The sequence below is a fragment of the Myotis nattereri genome (assembly GCF_964212035.1).
Source record: "Myotis nattereri genome assembly, chromosome: 7".
Taxonomy (NCBI): domain Eukaryota; kingdom Metazoa; phylum Chordata; class Mammalia; order Chiroptera; family Vespertilionidae; genus Myotis; species Myotis nattereri.
The window spans coordinates 37,967,469-37,986,951 of record NC_138082.1 but is presented as its reverse complement, the minus strand read 5'-3'; the positions used below and the strand labels follow the sequence as shown (position 1 = coordinate 37,986,951).

Below are 19,483 nucleotides of genomic sequence, written 5' to 3'. Positions count from 1 at the left end.
CACCAACTCTCGTAAGCGTGCATGCGGCCCTGCACGCAGCGTGGCCTTTTCCGGCTCGGACACGCGGACGAGACGAGGACCATGGGCCGCGCCCCTGCCTTTCATCTTTTTGCAGAGTCGCCGGGACACAGCGCTTGGGTCTCCCCGGGGAACTTGCTGCGGGCCGAGCGGACGCCTGTTTGACGCGGTGAGCAGTCTCGAGACCTCGTTGCCGCCTTTTCCTGGTCTGAATGAAGACAAAGTTGCGGGGAAGAGAACACTAACAAACGAGCAAACCCATCTCGCCCACTCGGCGGGCGGCGGGGCCAGCCTCGCGCTCCCGCCGCGCCCCGCCCCGAGCGCCCCCGGCCGGAAGGGGGCGTGGGACGCCGGCGAGGGAGGGGCGCGCTGACGCCGGCGGCCGGGAGGCAAGAGGCGGGAGGCGGGAGGCGGGGGCGGGAGGCGGGGGCCGGGGGCGGGACCTGGGAGCGGGGCCTGGCCGGCGCTCGGCTCCCGGCGGCGCACGTTCGGGCCACTCGCGCTCCCGCGCCCGCCGACTTCATGTGAAGCGCCGGCCCTCCGCCTCCTCCCTCCCCTTCCTTCCCTCCCTCCCTCCCGTCCCCTCCTCCTCCTCCTCCTCCTCCTTCTCCTCCTCCGGCGCCCTCTGCCCGGGGCCCCCAGCCCGGCCGGGCGCTGACAGCAGGGGCGGGGGTCTCCGCCGCCGCCTGGTCTCGCGCAGGCTCCGGCTGGGGCGCGGGAGCCCCCGGGGCGGCCATGGACCGGCCCCTGGTGGCGTCGGCGGAGGCGGAGGAGGAACTGGAGTGGCAAGTGGCGAGCCGCCGGAGGAAGGCCTGGGCCAAGTGCCGCGGGTCCTGGCAGGCGTCGGAGACGGAGGACCTGTCCACAGAAGCGACGACGCAGGACGAGGACGAGGACGACGAGGAGGACCTCCCGGGCGCGAAGCTGCCGGCGGCCGCGGGGAGAGGTCGGCGCGCCCCGCGGGCTGCGGCGGGGGGCGCGGGGCGATGCGGGCTGGCGGCGGGGGGAGGTCTCGTGCGCCCCGGGCGACGGCGGTGAGCGGTGGACGATCCCCCCGGGCTGGAGAGGCCGAGGGGAGAGGAGGCGCTCCCGACCTTTAAACGCGCGCGCTCGGCCGGGCGTCTCCAGCGCCCACCGAGCCCACCCGGTGCCGTCTGGTTTCTCTTCGGAGGGACCCGAGGACTGGTGCCCGGGCTGCACGGTGACCCCAGGAGACTTTCCTGCGTGGGAGTGCCCCGGTTCTCCCCGCCGCGGGAGCCCTCCTGCCTGGTGTCGGTGACGAGCTGTCCCTCTCCCCTCTGCCCCGCAGGAAACGTGCCCAACGAGAAGATCGCGATATGGCTCAAGGACTGCCGGTGAGTCCCCGCCGGCGCCGCCGGCCTCGCGGAGGGAGACCCGGGCAGAGGGGACGCCGTCCCTGCGGGTCCCGTGGTCGCTGTAAACTAAACCGGAAAGTGAGCCTGCGGATCGCTTCCTCCTTTAAGCGCTTAGAAATGGAAGCACTGCGACCGCCGGTGACTCGGGGACCGCGTTAGCTCTGCGGTTGTTAGGGCTCGAGCTCCCGTGCGGGATGCTGGTTTAGCATCAGGGATCGCAAACCTAAAGCAGACCGTCGTGCCATGCTGTTAGGCCTGCCTGGTTTTTTATTCGAAAGGATTTTCACACGATATTTCATTTTGCTTTTGTTTTGACATCTTTACATCTGGCCTCAAATCATTTCCCTTTCAAATGTGTTTTAGGTGAGTTTTGAAGCTGCACTGCACTCTCTTGGGCTTGAATATTTTTGTGCGTGCCCTGATTCTGTTTGGAGAGCTATGAAAACTAGCTAACTTTGTTCTTGTAATTTACTTCTTGGAAATGCATTTGTCAGATGGCGCTGGAATTCACGGAAGGGAAATAGAGCTTTGAAGGCATTCAGACTGCATAAATCTGTTTAATTACATGTTTTGGCAACTGGTACAAAAATGTTTGATAAAGTACGGAGGAGATGAATCATATTGTAATTAAATCTTATGACAGTGAAATGTGCTTGTTAATTCTTTTTCCCCCCCAATTTATTGCTACTTATAATATCGCCAGTGAAGAATGTTGCTTTTTAAGATGTTTGTTTCTGCACGTATTCCCCCCCCACCTCCATCCCCCTCCCCCAGACATTTGGGGCTTTTCTTAATCTTGTGTTCAAGTACCAGAGTTTGGGAAGTGGTTTTTGGGGAGGGAGAAGTGATTCTCATATATGTCAGTTTATAGATAAAATATTGGCCACTAGACTTTTGATGTCCTACTTTGATGAATTGCCTGGAGCCTTCCTGAGCACTTTATTACAGATCTCCTTAACCTTTACTGGGGGTGTCATAGACCCTTCTGAAACATGATAAAATACGTGCAACCTTTCTCTAAAGAGACACCAACAAAATGTTTAAGAGCAAGAGAAGAATCACATCTTTACTTTATGAAGTAAAGGAATTAAGTTTGTATAAGATTATAGCAAGTATGGGGTAGATCTCCTTGATTATATCAAGTAGGTAGTAAATAAGTGCATCTTTTAAGATAAATGCAATAAGCAAATGTTAGTGTTCAGCAGGGTGCATCGTGTCCGACCATTTGCGAACTTTTACTGCTGATCTCGATGAACGTGGGCAGATTCTGTAGTCTGCTACTCCTTTGCTTCTTTTTCTTCTCTGCAGTCGCACCTGTTCTGTTCAAAAGTGGCATTCACCTGTACCTGGGAGAGGTAGAACAGGTCTTTTACTGTTGGCTTTATTATCACAGATTTGACTTCTAGGATATATGCAACTGTATCTTTTTTTTTCTGTAACAATTTAGGTTCCTTCCCAGAGTTGAGCATCTAGCTACTTTGTACATTATAAACAAATTATCTGAAGGCAGCATTTTTTTTTCCTCAATAAGTTCTCAAATAGTCATTGTTTTCTTATTTCTCTCCATATCCTGAGTAAAAATGCCACATGGTGTTTTCTTAAAGTAAATATTTAATTTGATAACCATTTATTTTACTTTATTTTATTTTTGGCTAAGTGGAAACAAATTGCTTGGATTACCACCTAAGACAGGACAGAGTTTTTGATAGAATTTGGAAGAGAGCAGTTATAAGAGAGAGAGACTTGTGTTTGAAGGAGAATGCCAGTTATCTTCTGCTTATTTCACACTTTGTGTCAGTGCACAGACCAGTGGATACATCTGCACGAGGAGTAATAGTGTTTTGTCCTAAGAAAGGAGCCATTGAAAAGAGTGACCTTTTTTATGGCATAAATTAGAGTTTTATTAAAACATACGCAACTGCCCTGGCTGGTTTGGCTCTGTGGATAGAGCGTCGGCTTGCGGACTGAAGAGGCCCAGGTTCGATTCCGGCCAAGGGCACATGCCTGGGTTGTGGGCTCAATCCCCAGTAGGTGATGTGCAGGAGGCAGCCGATCGATGATTCTCTCTCATCATTGATGTTTCTATCTCTCTCTCCCTCTCCCTTCCTCTCTGAAATCAATTAAAATAAATTAAAAAAAATAAAACATATGCAACAACTTAGCTCAAAGGTTTTATTAATATCTATGGTAGTTTATATTCTTTTACTAAAAAAATCACAAAAAGCACAAATTTACTAAAAAAAAAATCACTAATTTCCAAAGAGCTGCCTTTGCTATATATTTGTTTGCAGAAAATCAATGTTTAATCGGCATTTCAATAACATTTATTTGAAACTGATATTTTTATGTTGATACTACATCTGAGGGAATTCTTAACAGGTATAAATTGTTATGAAAGTAGAACTTTCAAACTAAAACAATCTGTTTCTTTAACATAGTTTTGAGAAAGAAGTGGAAAACTTTTTTGCATTGAAAAAGAGATTTCTAAGTTATCTGTGACCTACAAGAATGTGAAAGGATTTTAGTAATGGCTAGTTCTTGATTCTCAAGCCGACTTTTTAGTAATTTTCTTTCCAGAGTTAAATGAAGACTACGTGTACTTTTTAGTTTAAAAGCAGAAAATAAATCTCCAGCCTCTTCATTTATATCAATAAAGATAGTAGTTGGGATAAAGGAGGTGCCCAGTGCTCTAAAATGCTAGTGATAGGTTTAACAGATAAGGTTTAAGATAACTCTTGAGCCTTATTTCTAACTAGTCTCTGACTTTTAATTTTATCGAGATAATGATTTGCTTTCTTTTAATTCTGTTTCCTGTTTCTAGGGAGCAGACTGAGGGAAGCAGACATTTTCTTAATTCCTACTGTCATTCTCTCTTTCTGTTTCTGTAAAGAAAGTGCCAGTTCATATCATTTATAATTGCCATTCTTGCTCTTAATTGCTGGCAGATCAGACGTGTGATTAAATCATTCTTGGTAAACTGACTTGACACAGGTATTTGCTTAGTTCGTAGCCTGTTACTTATGTAATCCACTTGCATTCCTTGTGTGTTTGGGAGGAGAGTTACACTGTGATTAGAAGCTTGCTTAGCTATAACCCAGTAAGCATGAGGCTTGCAGTGACAGCTCTCCAGACAGCGTTTCAAGACTAAGGTTTATATGTTTGTGTGGTTTCAGTACCCCTTTGGGAGCCTCACTGGATGAGCAGAACAGTAGTACGCTGAAAGGTAAGAAAAAGTTGCCTTTCTAAATCTGTTCTTTTCAAGGGTTCTGCTTCATTTGTCCTGTAAGTGAAAATATATCTTGTTAATAAACTTTTAAAAGGTGGTGAGCTTAAGCAAATTACCAAACGTTTCTATAATGTGAAACTCATATTTTTATTGTCCAGAGAAAGATATACTAATCAAGTATATCTTTATTCTTGATGTATGTGAACATAAGGAAAACATATATTGTGTGAGGTAGATCAGCCTTAGTGCAGCATTTCTTTGCTTACATTAACTGAAATGGCCACACCTGAAATTTTACCACCTTTGCAAGACAGAATTCTAAAGTTCAAAGTACGACAAGAATGTGCAGGTAGTGGCAAGGCATATAAGAAACATTTACAGTATTGGGAAAATCTAGCTTGAGCTCCTGATTTAATATGAGGGGTGTGTGAAAGGAATGATTGCTCCAAGATCTGGTTTTCCATGAAAACCTTAGGTAAGATATATTACCTATTTGAATATCTAAAAGGCATATAAGTATTAAACAGCCTGTAAGTTGGCTTCTAAGAACTTCACCTGCCTGCAAATCATGGTTTCTTTATGATAAAGTTTTACTTAATCATAATCAATAATTTTTGAGGGCATTCGGGTCTGAAATACTTTACTGTATCATATCTTTTGCTTGGTCAGTTTGGTTTACTAAGACAGTGATTTTACATGGGGCTCAGGAGGAACAGAACAGTAGAATGAATCTTCTAATGTTTCTTTCAGGTGCGCTGGTGAGAAATGGAGGAAGTTTTGAAGATGATTTGTCACTTGGAGCTGAAGGTACGTTTGTATGTATTTTCACATAGTTTTTAAAATAACAAAACAAAGGAGAGCAAGTTGATTGCTTTCAGATCCTCAGAGCTAAACTTAAAGGTCTTGAAAATGGCTCAGACACATTTTATAGGACCTTTTATATGTTAATAATCTAGTCAGAGCATATATGATACATACAAGAATGCCTCTGAAAACCTTTGTGAAATGTCCATGTGTCTTCTTTGGACTTAAATGCTTAAATGAACTGTTTGGAGGCAAATAATGGTGATATAACTGGGGAAGAATTGTCCTGCAGAAGGAAGGAAAGTTAAATATGTGAGAAAACTAAATTGAAGCAAATTTATTTTTAGTATGAGGTAGCCTTATGTCAGTCTTCCAGCTGCAGTATGTCTTTCTTTGCATTCAAGTGTTTTCTGTCTTTCCCTTTCCTCTTTTTTCAGATTTTTAGGAGATTAAAGAATAAATAACTTCATCCTTTGCCAAAATTTTATTAGAAACAATTATACTGATGTCTATTCCACACTGCATTAGCATTTTAAGTGTATTGTGCTATGCTTAAATTTTCACAGATTATATAATCTTTTTCTGTGAGTTGATAAATCTTTCCATAATGTAAAATTAAGAATTTTTTAATTATTTTACTGTGTTTTTTTAAGATTATTGGTAGCTGTATAGTTGGTTTACTAATACAGTATGCTTTTTATAATAAAAGAATTAAGAATTTTATTAAATTTTTAAAAATTTTAATTTGATTAATAGTGAATTTTCTCCATTGAATTTAATATCCTTGATCTTGCTGTTTTAAATCAATCTGTATGATGTAGAACCTTCTACTAAATATTGATTGAAAAGTCTAGAATAAATTATTACCACTCAGTATGCTTTCAAGGGATAAACTCTATGTAGGACCTTAAACTTATTGCTTTCCAATCACTACAGTTGAAAATATTGTCAGCCCATTTTTAAATGCCTTTCAGTATTATTGTAAATAATGCTTGGTATTTGTCTTAGTAGTTTCTTCAAAATATGGAATTATTTTTTTAAGATTTTATGTTTTTAGAGCAATTTTAGGTTCACAAAAATATTGAGGAGAAGGTACAGAGATTTCCCATGTATTTCTGTTCCTGTTATGTATAGTTTCCCCCATTATAAACATCCCCCACCACAGGGGTACATTTGTTACAATTGATGAACCTACAATGAAGCATCATAATAACCCAAAGTGCATAGTTCACCTTAGGATTCACTCTTCGTCTTTTGTTCATTCTATGGGCTTGGACAAATGTATAATTACATATAGCTATCACTGTAATATCATATAGCATATTTTCACTGCCCTAAAAATCCTATCTGCTCTGCCTGTTCATCCATATTAAATGATTTCATGGGGAACCAGACCCTAAAAGAGTGTCCCAGAAAAGAGTGGAGTTATGCCCTGGCGGGTGTTGCTCAGTGATTAGGGCATTGGCCATAGTTCTGAAGGGTCTCTGGTTCAATTCCCAGTCAAGGGCATGTACCTGGGTTTCAGGTTTGCTCCCTGCCCCCTGTGGGGTGCATGTGGGAGGCAACCAGTTGATGTCTTTCTATGTCTCTCTCCCTCCCTCCCCCTGCCCCCTCCCCCCTCCTTCACTTCCACTCTCTCTCTGAAAAGCAATGGAAAATTTATACTCAGGTGAGCCCAGCTGATGTGCCTCAGTGGTTGGGCATCGACCTGTGAACCAGGAGGTCACCATTCAATTCCTGGTCAGGGTACATGCCTGGGTTTTGCCTTGATCCCCAGTAGGAGGCGTGCACAAGGCAGCCAATCAATGATTCTTTCTCATCATTGATGTTTCTAACTCTCCCTCTCACTTCCTCTCTGCAATCAGTAAAGATACATTTTAAAAAATATCCTCGGGTGATGATTTAAAAAAATTAAAAAAGAAAAAAAGGAAAGAGTGGAGTTATGTTGTTTTACTGAAAATTATTTCAAATTTATTTTCATTCATTCAGTAAATATTGAGTCACTATGTGTTAATGTACAAAGAAACAAGAAATTACTATGACTTTGCAGATCAGAAATGAAAAAATAAATGGGGTATGCTGGAATAGATGTTTTAAATTAATTTCATTCTTTATGTTTGTCTAAAAAAGTTAAATGCAGTAAATTTAACTTACTCTAAACTTAACAGTAAAGACATTTATCTGTTTAGGACTTGTAAGTCTGGGATAAACTTGAAAGGCAATTTTAAAAAGAAAACTTACGTTGAAATGAGTAGAAATTTTCCAAGTATATGCATTAAAAAGTGGTTGTAACTGGAGTTTCCAGCCTTAAAAAAATCACAGTAGAAATTGATGCATACTGTTGTCAAGCTTATATAAATAATGCTGAATCATGTTTTTATTTTAAGATATTCTTTATTAACAGCTTTTAAATTTAATAATTAAAATTGCATATACCACATATGCTGTATATCTTCTTACCACTTATTTCTAAATTGTTAAAGAAGTTTAATTGGTTATCTATATATCTTTCTATTTTAAACATTCAGTAGAAGTAGTTTTAAATTGCTAACTCACACACACAAAAAAACAACCTCCAAAAGCTACTGGTTCTGTTTTTACTGATCTGGCATATTAGGCATTTAGCAATAATATTGTGGCTAATTTGCTAATTTTGCATCATAGTAGTTACTGTCCTACTAACAATTGTACTTCACATTTATTCTTTTTACCTGTAGCCAACCAACTCCATGAAACTGATGCTCAAATTGAAAACAGGTATGTAACTGTGTTTGTTTTCTTATTTTTTAAAAATGAGGGACATTTAGGAAAATAAGATTTTATATAATCTATTTACTTTATTTTATAGCAGTAATATCTTGGCCAAAGAGAGAAGACTACAGTTTCATCAAAAAGGGAGAAGTATGAATTCCACTGGATCTGGAAAAAGTAGTGGGACAGTCTCAAGGTAACTTATTATGAAATTATGCTACGATTACTTTGTGTTGTGGAGGCCCTTCTCTTGCCACTTCTTCAAACTTGGATTTGGTGTCACAGTATGAAATTGAAAGGAATCCGAAGTGTTTCGTGGTTCAGCATGACTGACAGGAGCAGCTGCTTTCCTAAAAAATTAAGAGTAAATAAAGAGCAACAAATATGTTTATAGTGCTGTTGGAATTTGTTAATAAGTATTTTGAACCCTATCAGCAACTTGAAAGAGGAACTGCATAGTGGAGTAACTTCTGCTTCCAAAATTCTTCCTTCTGTTAGGGTCTTGAGTTACTCTGACATAGAAATCAGAACAAACCTTTCTAATTTAAAGCTTGATATTTAAGCATAGGTTTTTCTTCCTACTAAACTAAAGATTATTATTGAGAGAGACAGGATAATAAATGTTCAGTTCCCAGTGAATTAGAGTAAGAAGTTGCCTTTGTGTAACCCATACTCACCTTACTCCTCCTACTTCCTGAATGGAAGTGGTTGGGAAAAGTTGAAAGTAAGCTCCTCCTTCTCTTTCCTGAAATCAGGTTGTTACCTGTGCTGCCTCTTAGAGGAGAGCCAAAGATGGGAGAGAAGCTCAAGTTCTACCAAATGTCACTTGGTACCAGAGTTCTACCAACTTCCTAGTGTGTTTTCCCTTTTCATTTTGTTTTAGCTGCTTTACTGGGAATTTCTTAAAATGACAAAAAAAATAAGGTGAGAAATCACTAGAGAATCTCTGAGTGTCTTCTTAGGGGTTAACTCTTTTCCCAATGCTGACAGCTTGAGAGAGTGGACATTTTCTAAGGGTTATCACATTTAAGACATGGTGTAGAAAGATACTGAAATAATGGTTTAAAGCTGTAGAAAAAGGTTTTTTTCATAGGAAAGCAGGAATATGAATTTATTTATAATGTAATATGGACTATAAACTTATTTTATATCTCGGTATTTCTTTTTTTTCCTGTTTTGTAGTGTTTCAGAATTGTTGGAACTTTATGAGGAAGATCCTGAAGAAATTCTTTATAATCTTGGATTTGGACGAGATGAACCGGATATTGCATCTAAAATTCCTCCCAGATTTTTCAGTTCATCATCGTTTGCCAGAGGAATAGATATTAAAGTATTTTTGAGTGCTCAAATGCAACGGATGGAAGTAGAAAACCCAAATTATGCTTTAACAAGTAAGGTTTTTAAATATTAGTGTATTATTTTCAAAATTAGAGCATTTATAGCAAGATGGCCTTATTTTCAAAGCCTTACTGATTTCTAGGAATAGCACTGGAGATTTAATTATTGAGGTTAACACAGTAGCTCTTTTACTTATTTGGAAATTTTATTCTATTTATAGAAGTTAATTTACCTAGTACCCCCCCATATTCTTGACTTAAGTGTTACCTTACAGAGTGACACGTGCTACCTTGTGGAGCAGAACCTTAGACTTACACCTGTCTCCAGAAGGCTTTGTTCAGGAAGGAAAGAAGCAGGGGAGGGGCCTTGTTCCTATTAAGTGAAGTCAATTTCAGGTGCTTTTTCTGTAAGTCTAAAATAGCATGGCAAATTTAGTAATTTTTATTCATATTATACCTTTGTTTACTTTTCTCTGTTGGCCAAAAGTTCCAAAAGAGGATCTCTAGGTAGTCCTTGGATTAGCTTTAAGAGATCTATAAATCCACCCCTCCCTCCCCAATTATGTACACTTTATTAGGAGAACATATTGAAGAGCCTTAATGGAGTCCAAGACCTAAAAACAGAATCATAGCTTTAGATCAATACCTAGTCCTTTCTGTGTTATGTGGTGTTATGCTTTGTGCTTCTGATTTTCAAAACTAAATTCTGGTGCTTAGAGTGAAAAATCTCCACAGTAGATGTAGAAAAGTTTTAAGTATTCGGTAAGAGGAAAAATCTGGTTTCATGATCTTTCTGATCTAAATGCAGTTATTGGAATTCTGAACAATAGTAATGGTTTCATATGTAGGCATATATATATGAAAGACAGACATAAATAAATAGATAAATAAATAACACTTTTTTTTCTTTTTGTAGGTCGTTTTCGTCAAATTGAAGTGCTTACTACTGTGGCCAACGCATTTTCTTCTTTGTATTCCCAAGTCTCTGGGACTCCTCTGCAGAGAATTGGAAGTATGGCCTCAGTAGCCTCTAGCAAGGAGACAGACTCTCCTCCACCGTTAACCCGAAGTAACACTGCAAATCGCTTAATGAAAACACTATCAAAACTGAATTTATGTGTTGATAAAACAGAGAAAGGAGAAGGTAGTACTCCTTCCCCAGCAACTGAAAAAGGAAAGATTCTGAATGTTTCTGCGAGTGAAGACAGTGGTAGTAAAAATGATCCAAAGTCTCAAAAAATTGTAAAGAAGAAAGACTCATCTTACATGTTGGCTACAGTTAAAGAAGAAGTATCAGTTAGTACATCAACTATTATGGAGAATGCTGACATTGATGATAGACTTTCTGATGAAGCAAACAGTAATTTTAACCAAGAAAGTGAAAGTGAACAAAGTAAAGAAACTCAAAGTCATGGTAAACTGGGTGAGGAATCTGGTATTATAGGATCCGATTTAGGTAGTGATATCAGCATGGCCTGCCACAGCGAGCTGGATGGGTGCAGTGAGTTGAAAAACGTCCACGTGTCCACAGCTGAAAAAGAGCCATGTGCCCCGCTGCCGATCCCATCCATAAGAAGTATAATGGTACAACAGCAGAAGGACTCCTTCGAAATGGAAGAGGTAGGTAAAACGTTACTAAGACCTTTTCAAAGAGTAAGTTAGGAAAAAAAAAGTGCCAAAAATGGCTTTAAAATGAAAGGTGGCTAATGGACTTAGACTAGAAAAAAAATCCCAATTTTGTCTTTTCCAGGTTTTTTGTTTTGTGTTTCTCAAACCAGAAGTAATCACAGGAATATGTGAAGTCAAGGTCATGGTGCAGCTTGTCAGCTCCTCTGGATCCTCTGTGGTCCACTGCTGATAAAATACTTGAACTTGAACCCACTTTCTCTCAGGTTGAGATTTTGATGCCCTGAGGAAGTCCTGAGAGAATATTCATATTCAAGTTCATATTGCATAATAGTTAAAAACTCAGGCTATGAAATCAGACAGGTTTGAGTTCTGTCTCTGCCACCGAATTGCTGTGTGCTCTGGGTCAAGCTTTTGTATCTCAGTGGATAAGCTAAGTGTAAAGACTGAGGATAGGTTTGATGTGGGACTGGAAAGAACAGAAAGATAGGTGCTTGAAGGGAAGGCTAGGGAACCTCAGGAAGGCTTGAAAGGCCACTGAAGGGGATTTCTGCAAGTCCAGAAGAGCAGGGTTTGATTGCTTCTTTCTTTTACCTAGTGATAGTCCTGCTAGTGTATGTAAATTTTGAATTGGACAAGGTAAGAATAACAATTTCGATGAGGTTCCTATAACACTGCTTTTGAATAGTGGGAGCTGATAGGAGTGGAAGCTATATAGCTTGTGGCAGGAAACGCCTTTATCAAGCACCTACCCTACCTTGTGTCAGGCACTGTACTAGGCCCTTGAAGTACTTTTCTCTCTCAGTCTCGGGGGCAGGCAGTGGTGGTCTCATTTTACATAGGAGCACATATGTACTGCTGAGGAGTTGTGGCTATAAATTATGTGCAACTTTTCTTTTTGAAATTTATCGTAGAATAGCTTTAGTTATAGTTCACAGTGGTTTTAGAATCATGTCATTATATATTAGGGAATTGGAAAATCAGATAATTGATTTTGCCTATAAATGCCCTGTTAGGTGAGTGTATATCTCTCACTTGCGAAGGTTTTCCATTTATTGCAAAATTTGGATTGTTGATATAGCTATTTACCACTTTGTGGTCTTTGAATGTATCTTTTAATACTTTAATTTCAACTAAAAAGTGAACAAAACAGCAGCCCTTCGAAAAATTTTATATTTTTTGGGGTAAGCTTCTTTTCATCTTTTATATATGTTCATATTTATACTCTTTAATTCTTAGTATATTTCTTATTATGAATTTGGAAAATGACTGCTTTAATTAAAACTCCTTTTTTTTCATTTTATTGTTCAATTTCTTTTTTGACTTTCTTGTGATCAAAACTTGTCTAAGCACTCATAATTAAAGTGTAACTTCTTGCCTCCCAGTAGGGCCCTCTCTGTGACAATCAGATAAGATATGTTTCTTGTTTTAATACAATAGCAGAGTATAAAAATTTAAACAGATCATGTTAGATTCTTGAAAATCGCTTATCAGTGACTCAGATGTGATGACACTTTCTTATGCTATTTTTTAATTTATAGAATTCCTGAATTCTAAGCTATAGTTTAAAAAAAATTATTGATACCATACACATAAAAGGTCTTTAAAATGTTTATAAAGTGCTAGCTAGATGTGCTTTGGCCGCAAGTTAACATTTAACGGATAGACTGGGCTTTTTTTGCTCCCTCTGCTGGCAAAAAACACTTAACAAAAAGAAAGTAACATGACATTGAACTTTTTTTTGAAGTACAAGTTTATAGGCATGAGTGTTAAAGAATAGTGGAGTATTTTTTGTTTCTTTAAAAAAAGAAAGACTATATGGTCAATCATAGCTACATTGTAAATATGGGGAATTTAAAAAGTGACGAATCCTTCTTCAGATATATATGAAATGTGGATAAAAAGCTCCTAGAAATGTTTTAATCTCTTTGGGAACTCTAAAGAGAGTTTGTAGAACAATGGATAAAGAAGGGAAATAATGTGTTTCTTTAATTTCCTCCCCTCCCAAGTATGATTTGAATCATACTGACAAATAGAGACCAGTCTTATTGAGGCAAACTTTTAGATCCCATTCAAAGTGTTACTATTTTTCTTTTGGATTCCTTTCCCTTGAGGTTTGATTCATATTGGGAAATTTCTTCCTGTAAAAACAGGGAATAAATATAAGTCAGAGCGCGCACTCTCTTCCTCAGTAAGCCAGTTTCCAGTCAGTCACTGCCTGCCGGCTGCTTCTGAGCTAGGTAGGAGAAAATGCTGCAGACGCGGCTCTGTGCGTGAAGCTGCCCGATCCCTTTGAGGCAGGAGGTAAGATCTGACAGTCACCAGGAGCAAAGAGAGGAAATATTTAATTGTCAACAATTAAGTAGATGACAAGAATGATCCTAGCCTTGGAGAATGAAAGTGACTGTTTCTTATGTTAAAAAAGGAAGGAAAAAAAGCCAGACTATTTTAAATTAAAAGTCAGCCTACCTTACAAAAAATGTCTATTTAACATGTTTCAGTGTGTTTAAAAGTTGTAAAATCTACTCTTGAGTTTTGTAATTCTTAATGACTTGCCTGGATAATTCTGTGGTTTTGAAATGGTTTATTTTGAATAAATACATCATGGTAACTCTCTACAACCATAGGTTGCTAGTATCAATGATTCTCAGTAAAACCAAAATGATTCTACTCATTAAACAATTGTCCTTCTTGTAGGTGTAAGAATTTTGCTGAGTAAGTTGGCAAAAGGATCCTGACTTTAATAGTATAACTTTGTCATACATGTGAGAGGAAGGAGGGCTTTTATCTGTACATTTCTGTAAATAGATTGTCCTGTGTCTTCTCACTCTATAAATGAATTTACATTCAAATACAGATATTAGTGGAAGTATATATACATAATTTTTAAGCTACCAGAGTTTTACTAAGTGTTTCTAATCCTGTCTTTACACTGATTGGTGATTTAACTAATGTACCTCATTTCATTGGGTCCTCAGTTAACATAGTTTTATTTAACATCGTTTTGCTATGACATTGGGGAGGGGCCACGGGAACCTAATTTGTTTATATCACCTAGCCTGTGGTACATTGGCTTTTGTTATACACTGTTTTGTTTGAAGTAGCAAAACCTATCCACAATGTTAAGTGATTCTGGCCTTTTATTATGTTTACTGGCCTCAGTTAATCCCAAATCAGTCAGATACACAGTTAAGTTGTCCCTTTGACCTTTCAGATTGAACTGTATGTGTTTTGAAGGCAAGTATTATCTTCAAAACACATATTGTCTGCAATAGAATATGAGCTGATACATGACCTAATGAACAAATGTCTGTTACCTCATAGCCCAGTTAACCACTGTTCTGTTATGTGGTTTATCTAAAAGAGCAAGTTACCTTTTTTTTTTTTTTTTTTAAAAAGTATTTACCTAACAGTAAAAGTAAACCATATATATATGTATGTGTGTTTTTAAAACTTGAAAGATTTTTTAAGGTAAAAATCGCAACTAATTATAGAATCATAGTTAGTAGAGAATGAGTTAGTTCTGTGAATCGTTTCCCTTTACAGGTGAGGAAGTGTTTTCCCCTCCCTAACATTTAATATTGCTGGATAGCAGTGGTTCTCCATCCTCTTTCTGAGGGTAGTTATGTTCCCTTAGATATCAGCGTCTCACTGAAGGGAGGGGCAAGGGGGTGTCAGCATAGGGAATTCCTGGAGGGTGGAAGAGAGAGAGAGAGAGAGATCTAGTCTAATCTTTCCCACTTTACTGTTTCAAAATACTTATAATCACATTTGATCATCCTAAGGACCTGTGAGGCAGGAGTTTCAGTGTTTATTTTTCAGCTAAGAAAACTGAGGTGATATCACAGACACTGGACAAGAACTCATGTCATTGGATGCGCAGCCCCATGCTACTCGTTTGGAAAAATAATGTTTTCCTTTGGTTTTTTAAAAGAGATATCATTAAAAATTAGGTAGAATTGTAATTTCTAAAGCTCCAGGTTTCATTTTTCTTTTTTAAAAAACTGCCATACAGGTCTTGTTAAACCTTAGAGGAAGGGTTATTTGAGATAGAACATTCCACATATTGCTGCTCTATAAAACATAATGCAATAGTATCGTACCTAAGAGATATACGTGATAGATATTAAAAAAAAATCTGCCACAGTAGCAGGACATTGATTCAAAAGGTATGGTCTTTGTTTTATTAAACGTTTTTAAAATGAAGTAATGAGTAACTTCATTTTATGTATGGGTTACTTTTAAAGCTGTTTTATAATCTCAAAACACTGAGACCAAGTTATTTTGTCATTTTGGTTTAGTGGGGGCCTTGGGTTTTGGGGTTTTTTTTGTAATTTTTATCATGAAAAGTTTCAAGCTTACCCAAAGATTAGAGAAAATAGTGTAATGAACACCCACTATCCATCACTCAGTTCAGTTATCATTATTGAGCTGTAGTTAATTCAACGAAAGGCAACCTGTAGCAAATGACCAGAATTCTACCTGGAATGAAACCATTGAATAGGAAAAATAATGCACATAAATCTAAATTCTGTGTGTCATAGTTTTCTGTGGTGCAAACCATCTGGCATATGACTGCTTTCCTTTGCATACCTTTGACTAGTAATAAACATAATAAGCTATGAAATTCAGCCATTATCACTAGTGTGTCTGTTTCTGCCTTCAACAAAGAGATTGATGATTTTGCTAAATTGGCAAAAGGATCCTGACTTTAATAGTTTCATTAGTAAAATAGGACCTTCAGAACTTTTTTTCTGTAAGGGCCTTTTTCTTCCAATCAGTTTACAGGGTTTGTGGTGAAGGGAGAGAGGGAGTTAGATGATTGATTAATTGACCAATTTTTGCCAGGAGAAGCTTCTTGAAGAATAGTATGCTGAGGATACATATTCATTAAAGTCATTGTTTTGTGACTAATTTTGTAAATCTAAGGTACATAATAGTCTATATTAAAAACGAGCTTATAATTTTATTGAGAGCTTATAATTTGTCTCATTTTAGTGTGCATAAATTGAGATTCCTAGAATATAATTAAAGGGACATTTGCATTTCTTTTATAGTTTCTGGTCTATTTGATATAAAACTCTTTGAAGTAGGTAGGCTTAAATAGAGACTAATAATAGACCCTTTGTTGATTATAAAAGGAAAATGCATTTTATTTCCTTGCACACAAAACAATGGTTTTCCTGTTGAACTTATGTCTGCTGCTTTGAAGAATATTTTATAATGTTTCAATAACAAAGAATAGTAGAAACTGGTTTATACGTGATTTATAGGTGATGGTTTTAAATGGCCAGTGTGCTTTCAGTTTTCAAAAGCGTCGTAAACTTGGATTCATGGAACTGTTTAGAACAAAGATAAAACAAATCAGACCAATTTTTAAATTAGTAATAGCATCTTTAACCTTTTGGCTTTTTTTTCATGTTGATCATTCCACTCTGATTCAAATGGAATATTTCTTTTTCTTGAATGGATTCATAGCTTGAAACTACCAGTGTTCTACCTAAAACCTGTTTGCTGTTTGCTCTCTGATTTTTTTCAAGATTGAAATCCCACGTGTTTGGCTAGTTTGCCCACATTGTTTGGATGTTATTTATTATTTTAAGCACTAATCATTATAGGGTGTAAAGTGTTGGGAATTAGTATTCCCCCCACCAATGGGCACAGTGTTCAATCTTAGTATAGAGTTAGTTATGTTAGAATAGTGGGTGTGGCAAATAAGGAATCTGAAAATTCCTAAATTCTGTAGTTGTGCAGGTTGGGGGAAAAGACAGTGTAAGACACAACTTTTGTGGACAGAGTTTTCAGGGAAGATTTATGGTTAAGCATCTTTCAACATTTTAGTTCTGTTATGAAACCTGCTTTTCCACTTAGGACTCCCAAGTTATGTCTTAAGAGATCAATTATGTCTGGACAAAGAAGTCTTACACACGAGCAGACTCGATGCCTGAAATTTGTGGGGTTTTATATAATTTTGTAATGGGAGCATAATGTGCCATTTTTCAAAGACGCAGGACCTGTACCTGCCTCAGTGGTGTCAGCCATGCCATGGTCTGCTGCAGGGAGTCTGTTAGCATTTCTCCTGGCACTGAGCAGTTTGAAGTTTAACATTGAGAGAACTTTTTATTATGGATCTATTTTTCATATGATAGCAACTTTTTAAAATGAGGTCGTTTATACATGTAGTCATTTTTCTTTGCTAGTTAAAAACTTACACTCCTATTGTTAACTTGAAAGTAATTTTGAGATAAGGTATCGTGCATTTTTTAAATATGTGAACCTTTGGTACCCTTTTACTTAGGTTGATTTGTTGAATAAATGATTGTTAGGAGGAGTTCTTTGACATAGATTCTTTTAAGTTTTAATTACTTAAAATTCTTCTTTAGGTTCAAAGTACAGAGGGAGAAGTGCCTCATGTTCCAGCCACTTACCAGTTAGGTCTTAATAAGTCGAAAAGAGGTAAGTAGACCAGTGTCCACTAGATCGCAAGCACATGACCGAAATGTTGTCTGTTGGTTTGGAAAAGGGGTTTTGTCTACCAGTATTTGTAGAAGATAATAGTGTAAAACAATAATTAAGAACACAGATATGCATGCTTCATTATGGTTTGGTTATAGGATTTTTTTGTATTCTTCTTGAAGACTTTTGTGCTCATAAAGTAATTTTAGTTTGCTTATTTTGCAATGACCTCGTTACACAATTCTGTGCATTTTACATATTTTTCCGTTCTGCATAGGGCTAGGTGGGAAGTGATAGAGCAGCAGATTCAAGCCTTCATTTTTATGTGGTTATGATTGAAATATACATCTGTATTATCCCCTCTGGGTTTTCATTATTTAAATGTGGCTCCTATGTCTAATACATGAATATGCTTCTGGCAAGAAAAACACACACAAAAAACCCATCAATGTCTCAGCAGTAGTTAAAGCTAGTTAAATTAAATTCAAACTATGGATCAAAGGTGAGTGCCTGTAGATGTCATTCTTCTCTTGAATTATTAATTATTGACCAAAGGACCTTTGAATCCATTTCTTTCACTTTTCATTTACAACACAAAAAGCGTGTCTGATCTTCTTTAAAGTCACAAAGCTTTTGCGATTTAGAGAAAAAGAGAGAGGAAGTAAAGAAGTTAAAATGACCACTGAAGGTAGGACTGTTTATTTTTAAAACTTTACCCATGCCGAACCACCCTGCTTTTTTTAAGCAAAGATTCATATGTATGTTCCTAGAATAGGAAATTACATGTTTTGTTTTCTGATCTCTGAAATGACTTTGTAAGAGATAATTTGCATAGAATTTTTCTTTTATTGCAATATGGTACTAAGAAACAAGAGCTCCACTTACTAGGTTACTATAGTTCTCGTTAGACATAGAATGATTTTTACTATTTAATTTTCTTCCTCATGTAAATCCATAATGCATGTACTTCTGAACTGTTAGGAAGAGTTCATAGGAATCTTTGTTTTAGATAGGTAGACAAGGGGTACATTGTGTCAGAAGGGGTAATGGTGCCTTTGACCTTTGAGCTTTTTTTCATGTTGGTCATTTCACTCTCATGCCTGTGAAATATTTCTTATTCTTGAATGGCTTCATAAGTAAAACTTAGAGGATTCTACCTAAAACCTGCTTGCTATTTGGTCTCTGATTTGTTCAAGATTGAAATCCCTTATGTTTGGCTGGTTTGCCCACATTACTAGGATGTGGGCAAATTTTATATATTTAAATAAAAACATTATAATTACTTTAAGATCTTCCAAGAGTAAGCTTCCTGTGGTAGGAAAGATGGAATGTGGTTTGTATTCACATCCGGGTTTCTTCCTCTTACTGACATAGGGTCTCTTATTTCTGGTGGCATAAGTAAGAATGTTAACATTTTTATGAGTCATATTTTTATAAATTAACTAGAGGCCCGGTGCCTGAAATTCATGCATTGGCCGGGGGTGGGGTTCCCCTCAGCCCAGCCTGCCCCCTCTCACAGTCTGGGAGCCCTCAGGGGATGTCCCACTGACGGCCTCAGACTGGCCTCCCTCTGTGGGAGGCAACCGCCACCTCCATCACCCCGCTGCTGCTGCCACTGCTGGCTGCCCCAGCCGCCAAGGTGTTTTCATCAACACGGACTCCAGTCCTTTCACCATGAAAAAATGACAACTTTCTTTAGGCATTTTCAAGATGTGTCTTTCATAGGATATGACATTTCTTTCCTTTTTTTTCATCCTCACATGAGGATATTTTCCCATTGATTTTTAGAGAGCATGGAAGAGAGAGGGAAAGGCAGAGAGAAACATCAATGTGAGAGGCACACTTTAGTTGGTTGCCTCCTGCATGAGCCCTGACCTGGGCCCCAGCCA

General features: G+C 38.5%; 1 protein-coding gene across 1 annotated transcript in view; it reads left to right on the top strand.

Annotated features, from left to right (window-relative positions):
• The first annotated feature begins 444 nt into the window (after positions 1-444).
• ITPRID2 (ITPR interacting domain containing 2) overlaps positions 445-19,483 on the top strand; it is a 37,893-nt gene continuing 18,854 nt past the window's right edge. Inside the window, exons 1-9 of the mRNA XM_081095375.1 lie at positions 445-964; positions 1,328-1,373; positions 4,568-4,617; positions 5,371-5,427; positions 8,142-8,181; positions 8,273-8,371; positions 9,358-9,566; positions 10,429-11,132; positions 17,522-17,594. Coding sequence (XP_080951501.1) covers positions 754-964; positions 1,328-1,373; positions 4,568-4,617; positions 5,371-5,427; positions 8,142-8,181; positions 8,273-8,371; positions 9,358-9,566; positions 10,429-11,132; positions 17,522-17,594 — 1,489 coding nt within the window. The 5' untranslated portion in view covers positions 445-753. The remainder of the gene's footprint in view (positions 965-1,327; positions 1,374-4,567; positions 4,618-5,370; positions 5,428-8,141; positions 8,182-8,272; positions 8,372-9,357; positions 9,567-10,428; positions 11,133-17,521; positions 17,595-19,483) is intronic.